Source organism: Nomia melanderi, chromosome 4, assembly GCF_051020985.1.
Source record: "Nomia melanderi isolate GNS246 chromosome 4, iyNomMela1, whole genome shotgun sequence".
Taxonomy (NCBI): Eukaryota; Metazoa; Arthropoda; class Insecta; order Hymenoptera; family Halictidae; genus Nomia; species Nomia melanderi.
Window position 1 is genome coordinate 4,682,797 of NC_135002.1, and position 23,025 is coordinate 4,705,821.

The 23,025-nt window shown below is 43.2% G+C and overlaps 1 protein-coding gene across 9 annotated transcripts in view; it reads left to right on the top strand.

Moving 5' to 3' along the window:
* LOC116435083 (A-type potassium channel modulatory protein DPP6) overlaps window positions 1–23,025 on the top strand; it is a 165,449-nt gene that overhangs the window by 136,743 nt on the left and 5,681 nt on the right. For 6 of the 9 annotated variants that reach the window (XM_031994261.2, XM_031994258.2, XM_031994253.2 and 3 more), the window contains 5 exons: window positions 10,341–10,447; window positions 11,645–11,843; window positions 21,218–21,292; window positions 21,831–21,883; window positions 22,019–22,576. In XM_031994261.2, the coding sequence (XP_031850121.1) occupies window positions 10,341–10,447; window positions 11,645–11,843; window positions 21,218–21,292; window positions 21,831–21,883; window positions 22,019–22,576 (992 nt within the window). Of the gene's footprint in view, window positions 1–1,231; window positions 2,977–5,211; window positions 7,297–10,338; window positions 10,448–11,644; window positions 11,844–21,217; window positions 21,293–21,830; window positions 21,884–22,018; window positions 22,577–23,025 lie in introns of those variants that run through there. The other 3 variants (XM_031994265.2, XM_031994263.2, XM_031994264.2) reach the window with 3 other exon arrangements.

The following is a 23,025-nucleotide window of genomic DNA, read 5'->3' on the forward strand; positions in this document are numbered from 1 at the left end:
CCGAATCCTGGAAATAATTCTACAGATCTATCGGTGTTCCTGCTTCAGTTTACTTCATACGTGTAACAGTCCACTTGCAAGATAACTCCGCAACTCGTGTCGGCCATTGGAATCTATTTTATTTCACATTCGCCATGTTTCTAACCTTTCCCGCACTGCGCCGATTAAAGTTTCATTAGACAGGATAGAATCTTTCTACCACCCTCGATGCAGCTCAACCGAGCGTCACAGGGTTCAGATTTTTCAATTTTGCGCTCCGTCTCGTTAGACGAGTACTCCGTGCTCGGCCCGGTCGTCGTATACCTGCAAAGTTGCGAAACGTTGCCAACGCGAGCTTTCAAAGATTCTCGCCTCGTACTATTGCTCAATCCCCCCGGTCGTGGGAACACTTGGCAATAACTGGGCACCCCGTCCCATTCACTCCACCCACGTCCACCCGATATTTCGGAGGTTCAAGCAACTCGCAATAACAAGACAGCCCGAATCCGCGAACGCGGACAATTCGCGCCGATCTTATTAATATCCGTTGTGTTCGCGACCACTCGTCACTCTCAAGATGTTACGTAATCCTATTAACCTCCAATGCAACGTCAAATGCACATTGTTGCATTCAGGCTGAGCCAGACGAACCGTTGCATGCTATTTTGTCCCATAATTTTCTAGTTTTCTTAAACGTAACGACGTACAAATTCATCGAGTTTGTTATTGATATTATTTTATTATTTATGGTACACATTTTATTATAGATGTCGTGTAATATTATAGTAGATGTATATATATGTAAGAGTAATATTAGGCGGATCCCAAGAAGGTATCGCGTCAGTAGCGCAGCGAGACGCAAAACGTTACGCGGAACAACATTTATAATACCAGAAGTCAACAGTGTGTACCGCGCGGTTCACCACATTGCTAAATCTGAGACTAGCAATCGCTGTTTTCTCAAGTGTTCCCCGAACGCATTCTGCTCTCTGTCGGTTACAACGAGCCTTCTTCAGAGTTCCTCTTACGCCAATAACAACAAGTACTCTTCAACCGGTCGTAGGACGTTTACTCTACCGCTGCAAATATTAACACTCGACGGAAGCGCAGCGGTGCAATTTAAGAATCCCATTTTTATTCGATCTCCACGCCGTCTCGGGCTAGAGCCGACGTAAAGTTCACCTCGGCGAGTCTATTTACAAATTTCGAACTAAATATTCTAACGGACGGTACGCGAAACATATGAATAACCTACAACTACCGAGCATTTGGTGCGATTAATATGCAATCCCTCTAAAAATTGCAGCAATTGATTATTTTCGGTTCCTTCAGACATGCATTCAAGCGAAGCCGTTCGTTTTCAAGATCGTATCGAATATCCAGTGCTTTTAAGATATTAACCAGTTAAGTGTGGAATTTAATTTGAAAAATCTCTCATTGTGCGCGCAATAAAATCAAATAATGAAGTGTATACTCATTAAATGCAGGCCAAATGCACTTAAAATATATCCTAACGAAAAACTAAAGCGAAGAAGAATTACACGTTTGTTTCAAAAAATAATCCATCGTTGAAAAAGTTAGCACCATTAAGTGTTTTATGAAACACAAATCGGAACCGGTTATTTTGACTGATACAGTTCTAGTGTTGAAGACTTTTAAGTAACGTTTTTCAGCTACGAAAATTCATTCAACAGAAACTATACGTGTATTCGAGCCGAAAATATTCAAGCGAATAATTATTTTTTTTCGGACCTTCGAAGTTTCTCGAAGCTCTGAAAGAAACTCGCGTGCGCCTATAATTCCGCAGCGTCCCGGAATCCGATAAAGCTTGCCGGATTCCCTGGCTCGTGCCGCGACCCGATAGCCGGCGCTCGCGCGAGCCAATAAACGTTACGTTATCTCGCGAAAATTTTCTGCCCCCTTTCCCGTCCGGCCATCAATGGAATCCCGGGGAAAGAAACATTGTTCCCGCTTGGCTCCCGCTTATCGGCCCTCGTTGCCACCCACTTCGAGCTGTCCGTGCTTGTCTCCGTCCGTACCAGCCGAAGACTATCCGGTTTGACAAGCTCTTCCATCCATCGACCTGCGAAATTCTGTCCGAGCGAAACCGGAGAATTCTTTAAACTTACGTAACACGCTCGACGTTCTACATATTGTAAAACGTAAAACTAGCGAGAAGCAAGAAAATATTGTCAATACCTCGGAACTCCATTCGGGACCGTGAACGAACATTTATAGAAGCTTTAATCATTGCTGTAAAGTTCATACGTTGCAATCGATTTCATTCGAAAAGAAAAGCTCATCCATCAACGTCCTTAAATTTCTACGAAGCCGCAATTCGTTCGATATTCCTCGAAGTGCTTCCACTGTTCAACATTTATAGGATGCTCCAATGATTTCCCACGAAACCTACTGAAACACGTCCACCCAATTTCCAGAAAACTGTGCCGTGCGATTTTCAAGGGCGCCGGGCTCGTAATGTCGTTAACAGTTTTATTCCCGCAGAACGATCATTATCTGTTCGCGTGGCAATAAAGCGACTGTATATCAAAAAATCGGGGCAATTCCTGTCCATTAAAGTCGCTCGCCTGCGGACCCGGCGTTTCAGCTGCTCGATATTCTCAGGTAATTAGATCGGGGTCGTAAAAATCGTTCGCCGGCGATAACCCGGCCGGCGGCCAGGCATTCCGCGCCGGGGTATCGGCTTAAGCTCGAGGCACCGCCGCGCGGTGCAGAAAGTTCGACGTCGGTCTCGGGCAGCCAGGGATATATGTTATTTCCATCGGGAACGCGGGCACCGTTGTAAACATGCAAATACCGCAGTTACGTCAAACGAGGAGTGCCGCCTCGGAACTATATTGTGTAAATAACAGTGGCACCGCGTCGCACGCGTCCGCTCCCGTCGTTTTTCGCAGCCAGCGACATTAGTGCGGCCGCATTATTCACGGGCGCCGCGCCGTGTGTGCCGCGATGAGCGAGTGCAGCGCAGACACTCCGGTAAGTGAGCGGAAAACAGCCGAAAATCGGCGAATCGCGGGAAACCGGCTGTTCCGTTGTCGTTTTAGGTGGACCTCTGAACGATATTCGCGTGTTCGGTGTTGCGTGAATAGAAACTTTGAGAAATTCGACGAATTTCTGTTCGTCGAAACTGTTGGTGTAGACGACGAAAGGAAAGGAATATAAAACGAGAGAAATAAATGAATATAAGTGCTGGAATCGGAGGATCGATCGACATTTTGCTTTACATTATTCGTAGATATCTAATTTCGAAACGAAACTTCAATTCGTCTGAAATCGTCGAAGCGAGAGTGTTTCAATATGATTATCGCGTTACAGGAACGGCGATCGAGTTACTTATGATTGTTAGAGAGAAATTTTTCCCGCGGGACCATCCGTCACGCACGCGAGGAATCGGAACAATTCCCGGGGAATTCCCGTTCGGTTTCGAATTCGCCGGTGATTCCGGCAGCGTTGCGCCCCGAAATCGGACGAGTGCATTCTGCAGCGGGTTTTCATTACATTTCCGGTGATATGAAAGTCAGAAGTTTCGATTGAAAATCGAAGTGGGGCTTCGGTGTTCATTATCGAAGAAACCGGCGGCGGCCGCTAATTGTAGGAAAATTATTCCGTGTTTCATTATCGGAATGGCGGGCCAGGCCGGCGGCCATTATCTCCACGGTCGATTAATTCCCGGCCCGATACATCAATCGGAACGCATCGGGGCCGCGGTCTCGCTTCCCCGTGTTCTCTTTTCGTCATTGCATTTGCGAGTCCGCGGCACAATAGGGTAATCCCGGACGCCACGCGGCCAGATATTCCCGTTCCCGGCCTCCAATTTCCATTCGCGGCCTCCGCAGGGCGGACCGTATTGTAGCCGGAATATAAACCAGAAACGGCGCGAGCCGCTCGCTCTAGAAAATACTAAATCCCTTGGAAGACTGCGCCCGTGTACTTCGCCGCGTATCGAGAATCGATGGGCAATAAAAACATAAATGTAAAATGTACGGGGTGTGGTAGCGACGGAAAAAACAATATTGTGTTTGAGCCGACCGGCGTGCTGGAAGATTAACGTACGCGGCTTTGTGAATTATTCAATCCGAAGACATCAGGCTTCCAGACTGTTGAACATTCGATTATCCGTTTATAGCGTTTCTATTACTTATATTTCATATTTCCTTTCGACTATGCGGATATCGCTGTCAACGGTTATAGAGTGAAATTTGAAAACTGCAACGCAATTTTTTAGAGGATAATAATATTTTACTTGTGTATAGTTAGTAGAAGCAGTGAGCGATGGTCAGACAGTCTCCTATTTTCTAGAAAATCACTTTTCGCATCTTCTATATAATCTTCGCATTGTTCCTATTGTTTTCTAATATTTCTTAATAACAGACTCTATTCTAACCTCTGTAGAGAGCATACTCTAAAACGCGACAGCTAACGAAACGTGTCCACAATCGCGCACTCGACTCTCTATAGTCACGTCGACGGTCCCGAACGTTGAGACACGCAAAAACAGCGGTTTATTCGAATCACGGGTAATCCAGGCTCGATATTCTCGAATAAGAAGCTGCGTCACAAGCGAAACTCTTTCCTCCCGGTTATGGAATCACCTTTCCCCCTTCGTATTACCGCGAACGGCGTCCCCGCGTCGCGCACGTAGTACGCGAATGAACTATCGCGAAAGCTGATACGAGTCGAAACACGCTCAAAAATTCCCGTTAGACGGGGCGCCGTCGGCGGAGCACTTCGCGGAATAGCAAAATAGCGACGTTACAATGCAGCTAAGATAGTATTAACACGATACGGAGCACGGTGAATTCCGAGGACGCCGCGCGAGAGGAAATATAATATTCCGTGTGCGCCTCGGCGGCGCAGTTCCGCGAGGAAAATATCGCGGCGGGGCTGCCGCGGCTTTTCCCGGCAAGTTTCGAGTACGCCATCGCGTTCTCCGCCTTCCTTTAGTCGTTGCAGCGGTTGCGGCGCGATAAAAAGTATTAATACACGTGTACGGGCGGCCGTGTACAGTGGGACCTCGATTATCCGATTTAATTGGCCGGTGGCTCGAGTAAACGAAGACTCGGCAAGGAACTTTTTAAACGTCACATATGTATATATATATAATAATAATATAATAATAATAAATAATATAATAATATATACAAATAATACAAATTAAATATTATTTTATATAAGTATATATTTTGTGGAATTACTTGAAAATTCGAATTATCAAGTTCCAAATTAATTAAGAATTTACACACATATATAGATATATATAATAATATAATAATATATATATATAAATAATAAAAATTAAATATTATATTATATAAGTATATATTTTGTGGAATTGCTTGAAAATTCGAATTATCCAGTTCCAAATTAATTAAGAATATACACGGTCCGTATTGTAAAACACTGCCACTTACTTTGTCGAGATTCTACCGTACGTATGTTTGTTTTCTATACATACAGACCACCAAGAAATTATCGTTGGAATTTTAGTCCATAGAGATGGAGTTGAAATGTTTTGAGAGACGCGAGGATAATGTTAAAATATCGCCCGAATGAACGACTCGAGAAGGAATTTTTTAAAGATTACATGTATATTCATAAGCGAAGTGTATATTTTGTGGAATTACTTGAGAATTCGAATGATCTAATTTTCAATTAATTAAGAATTGACACGGATTGCAAAGCATTGCTACTCGGTTTGTCGAGATTCTACGAGTATGTACGTTTGTTTCATACATATACATGTATATCGATTGATGGAAAATTATCGTTGGAATTTGGTTTCGTATAGACGGAGTTGAAGTGTTTCGGGAGACGCGAGGACAGTGTTAAAATAACAACTCGCGCCCGCACGAGGAACGTATTCGGGTACCAATGAAATCTGGCGGGATTATAGAATTTTCAGAAGCTCTGTGGCATTAGTCTTTCACTGGAAAGTGGAGCATAGGAAGGAAACCCCTGCTCGCATTCAATCTCCCTCGTCATAACTGCAAACAGAACCCGTTCTCCAATTATGCGCGCAAAGTCGACGAATAAAACTCGCCCGCGGAACGTATTATTTGCATCCCCCGCGCCGTTGGGACCGCAAGCCCCTATTAAATTCTTGAATGACCGCCGTTGCGAGAGCACCGGCGAATCTGTAAATAGGCTTCGATGCCGGGCGCATCTTGAACAATTCCCCCGACGATTCAGACGCTACGAATGTTATATGAGCCGGGGAAATATCGCGAAACCAGATCTTTCAGCGAAAGCTGTTGAATATTTCTAGATCATATTTTCATATAACACGTTGACGGTCACTCGGAAATCGGTGGTAGACGACAGAAGCAATTTTATTGTTAATTAGTTGATTCTTTAGGAGTTCGATCGAGATTTCATACTTTCAGAATAACATTATTATACCTTTTTATTTATAATCCGTCATTTGCCTACATTCACAAGCATTGGCCGGCTGTAGACATTTACGTCAACGTATTAAGATTATATTCTGATCATATTTATAATTTATAATTTAGTATACCAAAATTCTTCTAAAAGTAAAATATCCATTCATCTTAGAAAATTCCACTAATGAGTAAAAACCGAATATTACATAACTTCCTAAATTTGTCAGAAAGGAAGTGGAGTTTCATGGGAAGATTTATTCAGTATCTCAGATAAATCTAAAATTATTGGAGTTGAATATATCAAAAAGGAAGTAGAGTTTCAGGGGAAGTTTTATTCAGTGTCTCAGATAAACCTGAAATTATTGGAGTTGACATATCGAAATGAATGATTGCGTTGTTAATTCGTTGCTACATGAATGTTTTCGCATAATGGCTGATTGGAAAAGCGAACACGGAAGCTCGCGAGCATCCAAGGTCCGATCACCGCGATTAACGTATGCGCCGTGCATCGCCGATAACGTTTCCGCCGTTCCCCCGATCCGCCGGTCGAATTGCAACGAATAATCCCGCAAAGTGCACCCGAGTGGATCGGTAAACAAGCGTGCGCGATCACGTTGCATCCTGATGCGGCCCCGATCCTGCGTACTCCGTCTTCGCGTATCGAAAACATTATATTCTGCTCGGGGCGCACGTGCACGGTTGCACGCTCGGAATTCAAAGGCGGCGAATCGATCAGCCCCCGGGACCGGAAAGAGACATTAAAGGGGGAAGACGATTCAGCGAAGCGGGGAGCGGCAGGCGGATGGAAACGGAACGGACGGAATAAAAAGCAGCGGGAACGCGAGACGCGGAAGAAAGAGGCCGGGGATGAATGGGCGAAGGCTCGAGCAAGGTTCCGCGATTATTCATCAGGGTAAGCAAGTCGTCCGAAAGCGATTACCGTGTCCTGACGATGGCCAATCTATCGATTATTTGCGTGCCTTGATTCTCGTCGATATAGTCGCTGGTTATAGGGAGGAAAATATTAAACGAGATTTAATTGTTTTTAGAATTGTCAAGGTGATGGGGTTTGAGTTTAGTTTCAGACAGGTTTTGCGACGTATGGTTTAACTTTGTTACAGTAAGTTCTTACTGGAGTTGTTTTCGAATAGAGTGCATTGCATTCGAAAATGTCGTATTATCTATTCACTGGTGATATTACACAGTTTCGAATTTTCAAATTTTCACATTTTCAAGCTTTTAAAACGTCAAAACTTCAAAACTTCCAGCTTTCAAATCTTCAAGCTTTCAAAACTTGAAACCTTAAAATCTTCAAATCTTGGAATATTGAAACCTTAAAACTTGGAATATTGAAACCTTCAAAAACTTCAAATCTTCAAACCTTCAAACCTTCAAACCTTCAAACCTTCAAATCTTTAACTCTTCAAATCTTCGATCTTTCAAATCTTCAAACCTTCAAATCTTCAATCTTTCACATCTTCAAACCTTCAAATCTTCAAATCTTCAAACCGTCAAATTTTCAAATTTTCAAATTTTCAAATCTTCAAATTTTCAAACCTTCAATTTTGAAACCTTCAAAAACTTCAAATCTTCAAATCATCAATCTTTTAAATCTTCAAAATTTTAAAAATTGAAACCTTCAAAGCTTCAAAGCTTCAACTCTTCAAATTTTCAAAACTTCAAACCTTCAAACCTTCAAGTCTTCAAATCTTCAATCTTTCAAATCTTCAAACTTTTAAAAATTGAAACCTTCTAATCTTCAAATCTTCAAAGCTTCAAAGCTTCAAACCTTCAAGTCTTCAAATCTTCAATCCTTCAAACCTTCAAAACGTCAAAACTTCAAAACTTCAAAACTTCAAACCTTCAAACCTTCAAAACCTCGAAACCACGAGAAAACTGAATATCGCGTCACACCGAAGCAACACATTATCCTCCATTATTCTCATCATAATTACCAGCAAACAGCCCCATAAAGGTATCGATAACGCAATATACAGAGAAACCGAAACAAAACGTACCCCCTGGAAGTCGCGAAGCCGTCCATCCCGAAGGTTTGCTTCTAGATTAAGCGACGATCGTTCACGACAATTCTGGACGAACAAACAGGGCGCGGATTAACCGCGTTTACGCGTCGAATCGATACGTTGGTGGAGACAGAGTGGCCGCTCTAATTGTAAGCGTTCCGGTGCCGGCACGGCGGCGGTCCCGGTGCGCAAACACGCGTGTGCGTTCGCGGGGGTTGCGGGTCGCGTGGCGATTCTAACAGGTCCCGAAAATCCAGTCGCGGCCGGGACGCATTACACGGCTGGAACGTGTTATCCGGCTTAGTTCTGCAAACAGGACGGGAGTGCGCAAGGTTGCGAACATAACCCGAATGCAATATGCATGGCAGCGGCGTGACGCGCGTCCGCGGGCCCCGGCCCGAACACTTTCGATATTCTCGATACGGTCGCAGACGATCGAACCCCTTCGACCCAGGAGCGTTCCCGACGAAAACGAGAATAAGACGCCTATTTAAACGCGGAGGTCTCTGTCGAGGAATTAAACGTTTTGTTTATTGATTCGGTCCTCCGCGATTCGGTATTTCGGGATGTTCGTGCGGGTCGATGGAAACGTGGTTTTCTGGGGAAATTCTTGGGAATGCTTTGAACAGTTGGCGGGTTGCGATAGTTAGCTATTTTAGTGGACAATGAACGTTAGCGGTTCCGAGATAGTCGGTACGCTTTTAACCCTTTCGCAGAATGCTGCGTCAACGCGTATTTCTGAGAGAGGGGATTGAAACCGTGGAAACAGTGAATCGAACTGAATGAAACCAAAATAATCAGATTTATATGACTAACGGAAGATGTGATTGTTGAATTAGAATTCACTTCGATCTAAGATTTGCGATTATTGTCGCTATGGGCGTCAGCGGTACGAAATTTTTCAAATGCCTTTAGGCGCCAGCAGGGGTTAATCAATTACAATAGAATACTCAACACTTTCGAAATATTAAAATAACTAATATAACCTGTATATACCTACAACTCATGCTGTAAATCAGGGTTCACTAAAAACAGCTCTACACTGATGATAAAAATACAAACAGCAAATTTTACTCGCATCGGATACAACATAGAAATCCACGTTTCTCTTAACACTAGAACTACCGAGCATTTAATGCGATTAACATGCAATTCTCATAAAAATTGTAACAATAGATTATTTTCAGTTTCTTCGGACATAGGTTACTCGAATGAAGCTATTTATTTATTTTACAAACGTATTATGTATCACTTACACACTTATAAATCAGAATTCCCATAGATTATTCTCAGTTTCTTTAGACAGTCGTCATAGTACTCAAATGAAGCTATTTTCAAAATCATTTCGAATATTAAATGCTTCGAAGATATCAATAATTGCTAAAAAAAATCGAAACCAGTCATTTCGACTGGGGTAGTTCTAGTGTTAACACGTTCACTGCCATGAGAATTTTAGTCATTCTATAAATATTCCTTATTCTTTTATAACAATGACAAATCTTGTAACCCATTCACTGCTAGCACAAAATGTGATTCCATTTATACTTTCAATTTATTATTTCTATTACGCTACATTTCAAATACAACCGAGCTTGTACCAAACTGGCAATCTCTTACGAGTATACTCGTGACCGGCAGTGAATGGGTTGACACCATCAACATTACAATCACCAGAAACTCTCTTATCTTATTCCACCCTGCGGTCCGCAATATTTTCCCAACACGATCGAAGCCACCAAAAGCCGACACAGAATACGAGTTACCAGCATGCCCGCGTTAACCGAACGATCCCCTTCTCTCGATCGGTCCCGGCGACAGAAAGATTCCGTGACGTGACCTGCATGCCGAACGCAAGCTTCACGCATTGTAAATATCGCGAGCCGTCCCCGGCCGATCGATCATTAACCTATCCGGATCTTTGCTCTATTCACAGGATCTAACGTACGCGGAGGGCGGCCACAATTGGCGGAGCATAATCTTCTCGCTGCTGGTCATCGGCTTCGTTATCGCCGGGATCGTCACGGCCATTTACCTTCTCGGGTGAGTGTGCGCCCGCGGGGCTTCCCGCCGATCGTTTCCCAGCGGCGGCTGGTATCCGGGAGCCCATCTTTCGGCGAATTTGAACCGTGACGATGGCTCGACGAGAAATAAAGAGGGAGCAGGACGAAGAGATAAAGGCGAAACGGCGGAAAGGAACCGGCCGATTAAGGAGCCAGAAGTATCCTATCAGATGTAGACGGCTCTCGCGAAATTAATCCGCCCGCCTCTATCCTGGGAATCTACGGATCCTTTTAGCGGCGCGGTCCTGCGACCAGGACCACGGGAGCATAACCCCGAAACGGATCGGATTCCGATCGGGCTGGGGATTTTACGAGAGAACCCGGGTATCGGGATCGCTGATTCGAGGCTAGTCGTGTGAATGGGACCATTAAAATCCGAACGCCGGTTGTTCGTTTCTCGTAAAAAGGATTATTTTATCGGTCCCGCTAATGGGAACGCCGAAGATCGAAGGTGTTGGCCGGTCAAAGTGTTGTCGAACGATTTCTACGCGACGTTTCGATCACCGGGAACGGAACGATGTTTGATTTAATATTCCGTTTCGAGCTTTGACGGATCGATCGGGGATCGCGTTGACCAGTTAACTGTGGAATTTGGTTGCAGAAACCTCTCGTTCTGCGCGCGATGAAATCGAAAAATGGAGCGTGTACTCGTCGAACGCAGGACGAATTTTAACCCTTTGCACTCGAGAGCTGACAAGTCACCATTTGATTTGACGCAGTAAAATTAGGAAATTTGATGTTTAATATTGAAGTATGTATATTGCATTGGTGCGTGAATTGGATAAAGAAGCTTTGTTCTCAATTTACCTGTGATTTCTCTTTGAATTCATCTAAAAGAACCATTGTCTTTGTGTAGTTAGAGAATATTAAGTATGTCGTTAGAAATACTTCCGAGTGCAAAGGGTTAATGAAAGATCAAAGCGAAACAAAGAATTACATGTTTACATGAAAAAATAAATAATTCATGAAAGAATTATCATGTCGAGCTTTACGATGACGTGTATATTCGTCAAACAGAGTTAACTGGTTAACACGTAAAGTTCGGCGGGGAACGCGTTAACGGTGAGTTTTCCACGAAGAACGTAGGATTATTGTTATAGCGAGCAGTTCTGCGGGCTATGAATAATATTTAACGTGTAATTATACGTGTAACTGAGTACGCCGGACGTGAATTTAGGTACGTCGACGAGCTGCTGTACTGGAGCGGCAGGCGCCTCACGTTAGACGAGTGCCTTCGTGATGATCTGACACCGCACAGGTTAACACCGACCTGGGTTTCCCACGACAAGTTTGTCTACCAAGCTGACGACGGCTCCCTCACTCTCCTGGACACCAATAACAATTCCGTGTCCCTTCTTGTCTCCAATCACACGCTCGTAAGTATCATGTTACCGCAAATTTCCCGTGAAAACAGTGAAATCGATCTGCGAGTTAATTTCACCGAACTGCGAAACCGCTGGATAGACACTGTCTCCGTAGACGACTGTATTCGAACAATTTCGAACGACTCCCGGTATTTATCGGGACTATTTATTCCAACACTATTGCGACATTTATTAATAACAGGGAAATATTGCATGATGTTTCTAATTGCTGCGATATTATTTCAACTGTTTCACCGAGATCCAATAATCATTCTCAGTAGCCTTTAAATGTTCAGAAGTAAACTTTATCTAATTACAAACACTGATTTAACCTTAATACTGCCGAGCAGTTAAATTGACTTTTCGAAATTCCTCTATAGAAACTTCAAGTGCATCCACCGAGACTTTAATTGATTTGTAATTCACTTGGCGTATCGCTAATTCAGTTTCTTTGATAATTTCTCAGACATCTGTAGTCCTTTTAATAATTGCAAAACGAAGAAATGAGTCGTTTTCACCTGACCGGTAGTTAATGTTAACCCTTTACACTCGGAAGTACTTTGCTAGGTATATTTAACATTTTCTAACTAGACGAAGACGCTGATTTTTAAATGAACTCAAAGAGAAATCACAAGTGAAGTGAGAAACTTGTTTATCCCAATATTTCACACCGATGCATTATACATAGTTCAATATTAACCCTCAGCACTCCACATAGTTTTGTTATAAGTCAGTAACTCCTACCAATTTTGATAGTAGTCCTACTGAAAATTAACAATATTATAACATTTCTTAGACCTTTCCCTTCTCAGTACAAACTTTGTATATTTGGAAGATCTAATAATCTTAAGGTAGTTTTCTTCAAATTCATTAAAATATTTAATATTAGAGCTGGTGGAATATTGGAGCCTACAGAGTTCAAAGGGTTAAATATCAAATTTTATAGTTTCACTGCATCAAATCAAGCGATACTTCGAACTAGCAGAGCATCCGATAAAAACTGTCGTTCCTCTAAAATCGCCGTGCTCGCAACGCGAGACGCCTAAAATACACATTTTCCATACGGTCTTTGCTCCGTTCGTGTTTCGCGTTTCGCGTAACCACGAAAATTCAGATCGCGGGGATAGGAGAATCGGCGAAAATTAGCGAAATCGAACGGGAATCGGGAAAAAAGGTCGGCTGACCGGTAAACTCGCACTCCATCGGACAACGGGACGAGCACTTCGCAGCCAGCGAAAACCTTTCGAAATTGTTTCGGAACGCCGGCAGTCGAGTGCCGTGTTCAATCGAGCGAGAGTGTATCGCGAGCAAATTTTTCGGGAAGCGGCGCGGCGGTATCTCGCCGGAAATTCGCCGGGCGATCCGATAAAAGCCGTGTAACGAGCAATCGTCGGCCGGCCCGGCGGGAGAGCGTGAAAATTAATTTCGGTCGCTCGCGCCGGGAAACACGGGGACAAGTATTTTAAAAAGCTCGACGCGTATCGAGCATTCGCCCGTCGATATTTATCGCGCGCGCCGAGGATTCCGTTCCCCGGCGTCCCGTGCGTCCGGGAACGGCTGTCTTGGCAATTCCCGGCGTTGCCCGGGGTGAGCCGGAGACGATTGTTTCAGCGCCGATTTGCATAACCTGCCGCCCGGTGTTGGTTGAATTTTAATATCTCCATGCATCTTCATGAACTCGGCTCGCTGTATAATTCCGCGGCGTGCGCAGCTGCGCGGCTGCCAATGGAACGGGAAGATTTCGGAGGAACTAATAAAGTGTTTGTTTCGTTCCGATATCCGTCCGAGCTGCTCCATCGTTGCGACGAAGTGTGTTCCAGGATGGACTCTGGGAACGATGATTTAAATAGTAAACGATGGTCTACGCAGTCATTGACCCGTTGAAGTTCTATGGGAAATTGACGACCGTGTGGATGAAATTTGAGCAACCTTGGAATGACTGAAACTCGAAGATAGATTTTAGTGAAATTTTCTGTTTGAAGATAAGAGGAGCTTCTGCAGTTTAATCGCGTTTATATGGAATTGAAGAATTCTTAAGTAATTTGGAATGTAATAGATATGTTCAACTTTCTACTTTGTTGAGAGTTTGTATATTTAACCCTCTGCACTCGGGAGGTCACTCTGATTTGAAGCAAAATTATAAAGTCTTGCATATAATATTAAGTAATATTGAAATAAAATAACTATCCTTAATTCGTGTATGTTTTCTCGTTAATTAGTTTTAAAGAACATCGTCTGTATCCCATTAGAAAATGTTGCATATTTCTAGTGAAAAACTTTGAAAGGGTTAACCCTTTGCAAGAGTTTTCCACCGAAAATACCAAACAGAATTTTTGCGATGAAATGTAGTCGAGATTTCTGGAAGCTGACTTGAGAAATCGTTCGTGAATTAACCCTTTGCACTCGAGAGGTGACTCTCATTTGATACGATATAACAAAATTACAAAGTGTTATAATATTCAATATGAAGTTTCGTATAATCAATGTGTGATATATTTCTATAAGATAGCTTTGTCTCTTGATTCACGTGTTTTATTATTAGTCATGTCGGAAAGCGTCGAATATTTACAGTGAAAGGTTTCCGAGTGCAAAGGGGTAAAGAAGCTGTTTTTTGAAATTAATATTGAATATTATACTTCGTAATTTTGAGTAGCAAATTGTGAAACGCCTATAGAGTGCAAAGGTCAAAATTTGTAAATACATACATGGAACGTATTTTTCTGTCGAAGTTCATTTCCGAAAGTTTCGACCGAAGGGTGCGATTTAATTATGCTTTCTCGAGGTTCGCCGAGATACCGAATCAACAGAGATTTCTGGAGACAATCAGTCAAGTCGCAGCCAATCAGGATCGTAGTAGAATCGATCGCGGCCGTCGAATGATCCATCATGTCACGCAACACACGAACGGATCGTTACGCAATTCAGAAATGTGTTTCTCTGCCAATTAATCCGCGGCTGGTACCGTTACGTTGCGCATTATGATCCATATCGCAATTAGTCTATTGGACGGCTCGTTAATGAACCTAACAAATCGTGATAATTAGCACTGCTCTGCCGGGGGAGGACAATTTGTCGCGTGCTCAGTACGTCGGACTAAGGACTTTAATTCGCGGATTCATTAGAGTTAAATGGCTTTTCCGTTCCAATCGTGTCTTTTTCAGCGAATATCGCCGCGAATACTGTCAAATTATACGCGTCGACCGACGCCTAATTGAATCGGGAATTTCGTGCTTCGACATTTCTGTAAATGGACAGTCCATGAGCGGATCTTCACGAAGAACTGTACAGACCATTTTTATTCGCTTTCTTCCGATGAATTCTCTCCGATGGATGATAATGAAAAGATACAATACAGTGAAGTCTGGGTTAATTGCTCGTTCAACGCAGCGGCCTTGAACAAAAAGCGAATCTACATAAAACTCTACATAAACCGATGCGGTGATATTTTTCGTATCGCCGGAAATTAAGGGAAACAGCTGCGAGGAGGGTAAAAACGCGGCGCGAGAGTGCACCTCGAAACGAACTCGCCCCGTTTAACCGTAAATTACGGAATACATTTTCCGCGAGCCACCCGGTACATTGTTTGTCATCGTACGTCAAGGGTTCGGGTGAAAAATTGAGTAAAAATATCCCGGTAACAGTCGTAGCGCGGCGTCGACATTTCCCACGCGAGCCATCAACATGTCCCGGCAAAACAACGCCGCGAAAACGGGAATTCTGAGACGCCCCTGCAACGGGCCACACCATAAACCCCATTTTAACGAATTACCGGGCTGCACGACGGAATTAATGAAACGCGGGGGACTGGCCGGCCCGGCGACCGTCGGCTCGATATTAATCGTAATTCAACGAAATTTCGAGGGAACATCCCGCGATTAAATGGGATAAATGTTCGGTTAATTTCACTTGCGCGTTGCAATAGAAAAATGAATGTGATGTATGTCCTTAACTATTCGCGGTGAATTAATTATAACTTACTTTCTTATATTTATTTTCAAACGCTTCGGGTTCAAGTTCACGAGTTAACCCCTTACTGTACAATGACGAGTGAGACTCGTGATGATTTCTAGACAAATTTAACAATCAATGTTGTTCGTTATCCACGGATCAAAACAACTACTTTGCTATTATCAATTTATCTTCAAATGAAATTTCCACTTCAAGTAAAATGGAAAATTTTGATTTCTTCCAAATTGTCGATTGCTCCAAATGTGCGAACTGTGTTCAATAATTAAAGGAACTGTTTATATTCTAGTTAGCTCTGAATGGGTTACTTGCTGCATGTTACAACTGTTAGTGTGAGAGTGAAATTGTTAATGAATCATCAGTTATCAGTCATTTGTCAAGGAACTCGTGTCTGCGTACAATTTAGCAATTTAATATTTTCTTGCGTAATAATCGCATTGATAGAACGTAAATAATTATAATGTCGAGTTTACGCCGTAAGAGCAAAAAGGGTTGAAAGTTCAAGAACATAAATAGCAGATCACTTCGACCTATCTAGTACTCCTACTATTGAACGCATAAATAGCTTGAGGTGTCGTAAAGAGTAAGCACATGCCTCCAACAAAATTCATGGCGGAGATAACCGTAAGCCTTCAGACGATCGCAATTAAGGATATTAATCCGAATAACTGGAGACCGTAGTACCGTCTGTTTGCCATGTCTTTCGATTAACCTAACAAAATTCATTAGAGAAACAATAGAAAGATGTACATCGTCGTCGTCATCGAATATTTGACCTGCAAGACTTCCTTTTATAAAGCGTACCATACTTATTACAATTTCACTGATCCACCAAAAATATTACAATATTTAACCCTTTGCACTCCGAGCAACTTCGAGTCATTTCTAGTATGAGATCTTATTTTCTCATTAAAAAGAAAACGCGTATGTATTTTAATGTTATGTTCTATTAATACAACTACAACATAACAAACACAGCAATACGAGAAACCATTTATAGAAAACAAAATTGTTTCTAGACGCCGCGCCGCACAGTGCGGTCAATCGGCCGATTTCTGGGCAAAACTCAATAACTTAGAAAGTATGAGTGACGCAAGCAAATGCTTCAGACGAAAGTTGTAAAGTATAGAGCTAAATATATGACGGTTACTTTTTTATTTAGATTACAGGAATATTATGAACTTTTTTTAAACGATAACGGACATTTGGCGTTTCGATTCCAACGTTACATAAATACAGAAACGGAGTTTAATTACACAAACTGATTGTCGTTTGAAAAATGACAATTTTGACAGGTACTACTTAGCAACACATTGCTAACCTTCAATTCTCGTTACACGAATAGTCGAATTTAACCAGTTAACTGAGTTTAGTTGGAAAAACCTCTGGTTCTGCGCGCGATAAAATCGAAAAATGCACGCAGAGTATATTTCAATGAAAGATCACAGCGAAACAAAGAAGAATTACATGTTCATGTGAAAAAATAAAGAATTCATGAAAGAATCATCACGTCAAGCTTCACAATGACGTGTATACTCAACACACAGTTAACAGGTTAAGTTGATTAACAATTTCATTAAACTCCCAAACCTTTCCCTCTCGTAGCCCGCCACAGTCGAAAGTAAGTTTTCCCCGACAATCGTACGAATTACGAGCAGGCGATCCCCAAAGCCCATTTCACGCGATGCAGATGAAAAATCGTCCTCCTGGAGGAGTCGTGGACGCGGAATGACAGGGGCGAAGGGCAGCGGAGGCAATAAACAGCCTTAACCTCGGTATCAAACGGCCGCCGCGTCCCTTCGAGCCTTATCCATCAAGGAGGCGAGCGCGTAGCCCGCAGCGCGCCATAATACAAAGAGTGTGGCCCGTGTATAAGGCAAAGTTCGAGGTATTCTCCGGTTTATTCAAGGGAAAGGGGGTCACTCCCCTGCCCCCGTCCCGTTCGAATATTGCATTTTCTGCTCGATGGAACGATTCGTGCCCTCGAGCGGCGGCGGCGGCGGCGGCGGCTCCCAAAAACGATAGACCGGGGCAAACAGAAACCGACGGGAATTCCGCTGGCGATGGCCTCGACCGACGAATTCCGCGGCGCTTCGTACGCACGGAATAATTTTAAAACGGGACCGTCGCGCTTTGATCGAAACCACCCTCGATTCCGCGTTCGTTAGCGATGCGATCTTTACCAGGGATCCGATGTTAAGTGCCGTTCCGCGCGGCAATCGGAACGGTGTGCTTCGTATTCGAGCTTTCAGTGGAATGTTCTTGTTTCAATTCTTGAATGCTCACGTTTTTAAATTAGAAGCAACACCGAGATCCAACGAGATTCGGTGCGGAATTAGAGAAACTATTTTATGGAGGGTGTTTCGTTTGTACATCGTGCGGAGGGATTATCTTGAGTGTGTTTTACGTGGAAGGTTATAGTTGTTGAAATTGTATCGAATTTTATCGAATTTTATCGAAAATTGGAAGGATGTCATTAATGATGTTGTTCAGGAATAGTTAATTAATGTTGAGAGTTTCCGGGAATAGTCATTTAATATGTTCAATGCCACGGGGGTCACCGGTGACCCTCAAGGAAATCGAGTTACTACAGTTCATTGAATAAAGCGATTATTATTTCTATTTTAGAATATATTACTATTTTATAAATAATATTTATAATTGTATATATAGAAGATATTTCTATTTTATAAATAATATTACCTAATGCAGTGACATTCTGCAGTAATAATGCGACTCGATCAAATGATTTGATATATTTCTTCCATTTCGTGTATTTTCTCTATAAAACGGCATTCGATGTGTTAATTAATCGAGATTCTAAGAGAAGAACGATTTTACGAGCAATGTAATAGTTTCGTGAAACGAGGGACGAATAGGAAAATCGAAGTGTTCCCGCCCAAAGTGGCCCGGCTCCAAAACTCCGCGTTTCCGTTTCTTCCTGGGTCAGCCGTATAGATGAACGGACACTCCGCATTGATCCGATCTGTCGTCCAACAGGACACGCCGCGCTCGTCCCGGTGTCCTTTCAGAAACAAATATCGACTGCTGCCTGGTCGATTCCATGCATGTCCACCGGTCGCGTTAATATCGCGCACGGGAGCGTCGCCGATGCGTTTATCTGCATTTTCGCGAAGCAGAAACTACTCCCCCGGAACTCGTACCGAACGGTTCGCGAGAAACTGATCGGAACGCTTGGAAATCTCACTCCGCGGTGTAATTAACAATCAAAATAACCCAGTTCCGCGCGTTCAGCTTCGCGGAACGTTTATTTAATCGGCGAAGTAAACCACCGGGTCTTTTACAAACTAGAATTTTGTTTCATTCTACGCGCCGGCGTGCAGAACGGAATGAAGCAGGAATTTTAATGAAGTTCAGCGAAATTCTCGTTGCATTTTTCAGCTTGAGAAATCCGCCACGCGGAGAAACAGTGTAACTCGAATTCCCCTTCTCGTGTATCAAGCCGCGGAGATATGAATCCCTCGTAATTACCTGTTATCTAATAAAATATTCCGGGTTTCGGATAAAAAGCAAATTACTCTAGGTTAAATTTAAATCCGAGAAACTTACTATCCCGTTTCCGGAAAAGTACCGGACGGGTCAAATGACCCATCTTTTTGTAATTATTAGAAAGGTGACAAATGTCTGAATTATTAAAGAAATTCATTTACTACGCGAATTGAATTATAAATCAAAGTCTGAACAGATGCACTCTCGGAGTTTCTATAGTGAAATTTTAAAAAGTCGATTGAATTGCTCGGTAGTTTTAGTGTTGACGCTGTTCGTAAGGTAATCACGAGCATAATGAAAGCTCTAGATCGTGCGCCAAAATTCCGGGTAACTTTCTACCCGCAGATGAACATGCGAACCAGCATAAACGTTCGTCTAGCGATAACATTCGCCGCACCGGCGTCCCAAGTAAAAGCGCGACGAGTCGCGTCGCGCGTCGTCCGACAGATATCCGCTTGTGAACGCTTTTAATCCGTTGAGCCAAACAATTCAAAGGCATCGAACGAACACGTACCGTCGAATAAGATAATCCCGATGCTATGTTCGGGACCGGTTGCACGGAGATTCGCCGGAATTTAATGCATGCGTAATGAACTACGAACACGGCGCGATAATCAACGTCCGCCTGGCCGGTGCATAATAGTATAATAACGTAATTCATAATGACCAGGATCGTTCGGCGGGTATAATTAAAGGGCGTGATTGATGTTGTCCACATGACTCGTTAGTATTCGCAGCGAATCGTCCCGCGGATGCACCGTTGTTTCGCGATGGATGATTTAGTGCTGCAGTTGGTACCTCTGACGCGAGACAGTTAAACAAGTGTCTATAATTTTTGAACTTGGAATATAAGGGAACGTACAATTTCAAACGGAAACAACCGTAGACGTTACGAATTCAACTGAAGAGAGTGGAAGATATAGAAACACTGAAATTAAAATATCAAGGAGTAAACAAATATACGTCTCTATTAATAAAATGGAAGGTGGAACTTAAAATTAAAGTGATTCGATAACAACGAACTTTAACCCTCTGTAGGCCCATATAACTTTAAAGTTACATATCAGTATATTGGCATCTTGTTGATTTATTTCCTTTTGCACTCGAAGTGACGAATAAAATTAAGTAATCAGTTAACTTAAAATGAAAGTTTAACGTCATTGTAACTTGAAAGTTACAAAATGTATTCGTTTGATAGAATTATGGAAACTATTGAACACATTGTTAATTCGTATTCATATGTGGATTATTAATTTTGTACTGTATAGATTTTGTTATAATCATGAACAAAAATTCGGCCCATAGAGGGTTAATAACAACAATTCAGACTGCCTTCTAACATACAATTGCTGGTTTCGAATAGAAACAACCATAGACGTCAAAAATTAAACTGAAGAGAGTAGAAGATATAGAAACATCGAAATTAAAATACCAAGGAGTAAACAAATATACATCTCTATTAATAAACTGGAATGTAGAACTTAAAATTCATTCGATAACAACGAACTTTAATAAGCTTAATAACAATGCGACGAGATAGACGTACATTTATTTTCAGACGGCCGCAGTGATCATAAATCGGGATGAAAAAGCCCTGGGAAATATAAAATACGCGTAAAGCCGTCCGTAAATACAGAATGACGTTGAACTACGTCGTCGACTGACGATGTGTTAAAAGCACGGTCGGTCGCGGCGGAGCAGCTTCCCGCGCGAGCCGAGGGTGAGTCGCACGGAAAAAATGGGAGCGGGACGTTTTCGACGCGACGGAACTTCGAAATTGTTCGAATTTACGGGATGAATGAGCGTCGAGCGATAGGGGGCGTTAACGCCGGCGTAAAATTCTTGCGCCGCCGGCGCGGAGTAAACGGAAGATACACGGAACCGTAAATCTCTCGCGACTTTATTTTCAGAGGCAGCTGAACGTTCAAGGATACCAGTGCAGCGCCGACCTGCGTTACGTGTTGTTCAAGCACAATGTCAAGCCGGTGAGTAGCGCAGCCGCGGGTACGTTTTCGGTGGCCCTCGTTAGACCACTTACCGCTAATTGCGTCGAACGAGACGAAGGGACGCTGCGGTTGCCGGATGATTCCGACAGGGGACGAAAAAGTTTCGAGCTGTGCAGCGTTGCGAGAAGCGTTCTACGGACGAAGCTCTGCAGATTGCAATGCAGATCCTTCGCCCCTTTCGAATCATCCTGTGTGCAGCTGAGAATTATAATATTGACACTAGAACTACTCAAAATGACTGGTTTTGATCTTTCTGTTTCGCAATTATTAGTGTCTTAAACGCATTCAATAATTGAAGTGATCTTGAAAATAGTTTCATTTGAATACTATAATGTTTAAAAAACTGACAATCTATTACAATTTTTATACGGATTACATGTTAATCGTATTAAATGCTCGGTAGTTCTAGTGTTGAACTTCTCGAATTTAATGCAAGAAAATGTAGAAAAGCTTTCATAGTCTCGGGCCCATCTCTAAATTCCATACGACAATCATTGAAACAATGATTGCTTTTCAGGTGTTCAGGAATACCTTCAGCGCTTTCTACACAGTCTACGACGTCACGAACGAGTGAGTAATGTCATCTCGATCACTTCATCGTCAAACTTCCATCCGCGTTCTGAAAGCAAATTCGTCATCCTAATCACCTGTCCGTTAATCAAGAAGAAATATAGCCCGAGTCTGACGATTTCTAATATCCCGTAGCCACCACACGCCGCTCCGGCTGCACATGTCGCGAAGGATCCAGCAGTCGCGACTGCAACACGCCGCCTGGCTGGGCAACACGTCCGGTCTCCTGATGATATCCGAGAACGACATTTACGTGAGAATGGCGCCGTCCGCGTCCGAGGACGCACGACTGACCGACACAGGTGTTCCCGGCGTGATCTACAACGGTGTGCCCGATTGGCTCTACCAGGAGGAGGTGTTGCCGCGGCCCGAGGCCGCCTGGCCGAGCCCTGACGGCACGCATCTCCTCTACGCCGCGTTCAACGACACTAAGGTCACTGCCTTGGAGTTCCCATGGTTTGGCACACAGCCAGGTCAAGACGGGCCCAGTTCCAGCCCGCTGACCGCGACCAGAAGAGGATCATTCCCGCCCTCCAAGTCCGTCAGATACCCAACCCCCGGATCGAACAACCCGGAGGTCGAACTCTGGCTGCTGGAGCTCGCCAACACGACCAACTCGAACGGGACCGGGACTACGAACGCCACCGTCAGCTCGAGGACTAGGCTGAAGCCACCGTCTGCCTTGGATGGACAGTAAGTGCTTCACGGTGGAGCGATGCTCGGCACCGCTCGGGTGCTCGGCACAAAGGGAGAGATTCGATAGTTGCGAACATTGCTGTCACTGTTGGCATGGAATGTCGGTTCTGATTCAGTCAGCTGTAATTGTTTACCGAGGTGGAGTTGCTTTGGATTCGTGAGGATTCAGTGGTAGTACGTTACCTTGGATGAATGGAAGTTTTAACAATGTTGGGTGAGGAATCGTTAGGTGAATGAACGTGTTGAAGATGTTAACTGCTAACTAATTTCTAAGTAGAATTGATGGATTCAGAAAGAGGTTTTGTCGGAAACTATGTAAGATTGATATATTGATATAACGCTGTTAGTAATTAGCCTAATCGAATGAAAATATTAACAATGTTGAGTGAGGAATATTGTTAGGTGAATTAACGTGTTGAAGATATTAGCTGCCAACTAATTTCTAA